Raw genomic sequence first — 2,777 nt, 5'->3', positions numbered from 1 at the left:
CCATCCTTTCAGCTGTAGTTCCACCTGGGAAAATGGTTCTCAAGAGTCAAAGTGCACAAAGTTGCTTAGGCACTCCACTCCAGCTGATGAGCAAGGCATGGAAATACTTGTAGTGCCTAGGCCTTAAGAACAGGTGTAAGGTGCCAATATATCAGATTTTAAAAATCTACTCTGCTACAAATACGATATTAAGGTGACTATTTCTGACATACAAGATCGGCAAAATTAAAGAGCAGCCAGGATGTCATAGAAATTTCATGTAATTTCATGTCCTTGTGAAATGCTTCCTTGAAATATCCCTTGGGGGCTCTCCCATGACGTGCACGTGCCTGCCTGCTATCACACTAGTGATCCAGTGATACCAGGATATTTGTGCTGTAAGCAAATCCTCTCATGTCGGCTGCCCATTTGTGTCCCGATGTGTGGTCCCAGCCACTCCAGCACTCCTTGAAAAAAGCTCCTAAGCCAGGAAGCTGAGGAAGGCCCTACAGGCACTCTTCATGCCGAGCTCTCCAAAGAATGCACCAGTGAAGCGGGAAAAAGGGTCAGTCTTGCTCCCAGCCAGCAACAATTATGGGGTAAAGCAGATGGGCTCTGCTGCGGAGCTACTCACCCACGATCTGCGGCTGAAGGATGCTGGAGACTACATCTGCGATTCTGATGATGAGCAAACTGTGGCATCTTTGGTACTGAAAGGTGACAAAAAGCTTTCGCTTCACTTTTTGGGCAGCTCTAGGTTGGTTTAGATGTGCTGTGTGTCGGATTCAGGGACGCTCTGGCGGAGGCTGGTCCTTTCTTGTGAATTTGATTTCTGCATCAACGGTGACACAGTCTGACAGAGTAGATCTTCACAAAGACTATTTCTCTCTTTCTTACTCTTTGCTGGCCCCTGAGAGCTCTAGGGCTGCAGGACGTGGCTGCACAATGGGATGCCTTCACTGCAAATGCAACCGTACAAAAGCCGTGAACCCAGCTGTCCCACAGAATACACCATCCATTCCTACATCACCTGCAAGGACCTTCAGATCTATCCCCTCTTATACACATCTGCCACCTGGTTCCTGTGGGTTCACTCTGATTTCTGGAGCCCCATCTCCTTCCTCTCCTATGATGAAAGGCTGCAAGAATTGGGCTTGTTCAGCCGGGAGAAGAGGAGGCTCCGAGGAGACCTCATTGCAGCTTTCCAGTGCCTGAAGGGGCTACAAGGGTGCTGGGAGAGGACTTTTTACAAGGGCCTGTAGTGATAGGACAAGGGGTAACGGGTACAAATTGAAATCAGGGAGGTTTAGATTAGATATCAGGAAGAAATTCTTCACGGAGAGGGTGGTGAGGCACTGGGACAGGTTGCCCAGAGAAGCTGTAGATGCCCCATCCCTGGAAGTGTTCAAGGCCAGGCTGGATGAGGCTTGGAGCAACTTGGTCTAGTGGAAGGTGTCCCTGCCCATGACAGGGGAGTTGGAACTAGATGATTTTTAAGATCCCTTCCAACCCAAACCATTCCATGAGTCTCTGATTCCCTTGAAAATACCGATTCAGCCATCACTGTGGAGCCACCAAGGTTCTTCTAGGGAACTGGACCTGAGGGACTAAACTTACACATGCAGTGCATTGTAAATCAACCCATCACAACTCCATCTTGACCCATCAGTGATATACATCCGTGTGGAGACTTCCAGAGGTCATCTCTTCCAAGTCCAGTTTTTAAAGGAGGGGCATTATATAATGTTGTTTCTCTGTGCATCTTCCCAAATACCCAAGAACTTACCTGTCAGGTGTAAGCTTTTGAGCTGTGGCTTTGGTACCCATTTGGAGATACATGCACTTGGTTGCTCAAGAGTCTATGTCCATGACTGCTCCTGTTTAAAAAGGAAAACGTTCCCAGACTTTCTCAGTGTGTGCAGTGCCCAGTGACTTTTGGGGAGTGCAAAGTGCTTGGTGCTGTGGGAAATCCAGCACTTTCTGACATTCCTTGTTTGTGTTTTAAAGTAAATTTGGAATTGAGTCTGAACCAAATGTGGAACGGCACCACAGTTTCATTAAACACAAGACTTAGCGACACAGCAGTGAAACATAATCTTTTTTCCTCTGGTTTGTCTTGGTTTAGCTTTGTCGGTAACCTTCACACAACCGCTCCAGAACCAAGAGGCTGAAGAAGGCGGCACTATCACTTTGAGCTGTGAAATCTCAAAATCAAATGCCACTGTGCAGTGGAAGAAGGCCGGGACAGTGCTGCGACCCAGTGGCAAATACAAGATGCGCCAAGCTGGATCCGTGGCTGAGCTGACAATTCACAACCTGAGTGAGGCTGACACCGGGGAATACACCTGCGACACAGGGGACCAGCAAACCACCGCTGCTGTGCTCGTGAAAGGTGGGGCTTTGCGTGAGCAAGAGGTGAACGGGGCTTGGTACCATGGCAGGGGCACGTGATTAAGTAAATTCGCAGACAGATGTTGTCTGTGCTCAAACTGAATCAGACAAGAGTGATTTCAGCGGGATGAAGAACTGGGTCAGCTATCTCTAGGGAATCAGATATGGGTCTTTATTCAATGATTCTGTGGTTTAATGTTAATGTCACCCACTAAAATCTGCTGACAGTGTTTTTATAATACATAGATTCCATTATAAAGATATATATTTATTATACAATATAACGTGCATACATTATAGAGTATCATATGTACTGTGTCCAGTTCTGGGCTCTTCAGCTCCAGAAGGACAAGGAGCTACTGGAGAGGGTCCAGCGCAGGGCCACGACGAGGATGGCGGGCCTGGAG

The 2,777-nt window shown here is 47.7% G+C and overlaps 1 protein-coding gene across 1 annotated transcript in view; it reads left to right on the top strand.

Moving 5' to 3' along the window:
* Positions 1-500: 500 nt before the first annotated feature.
* LOC104511249 (obscurin-like) overlaps positions 501-2,777 on the top strand; it is a gene marked incomplete at its 3' end in the record, with an annotated part of 7,564 nt that continues 5,287 nt past the window's right edge. Inside the window, exons 1-2 of the mRNA XM_010153784.1 lie at positions 501-696; positions 2,105-2,371. Coding sequence (XP_010152086.1) covers positions 501-696; positions 2,105-2,371 — 463 coding nt within the window. The remainder of the gene's footprint in view (positions 697-2,104; positions 2,372-2,777) is intronic.

Source organism: Eurypyga helias, unplaced genomic scaffold, assembly GCF_000690775.1.
Source record: "Eurypyga helias isolate BGI_N326 unplaced genomic scaffold, ASM69077v1 scaffold41876, whole genome shotgun sequence".
In the NCBI taxonomy this organism is placed as follows: domain Eukaryota; kingdom Metazoa; phylum Chordata; class Aves; order Eurypygiformes; family Eurypygidae; genus Eurypyga; species Eurypyga helias.
This window is presented reverse-complemented; position numbering and strand designations above follow the sequence as displayed.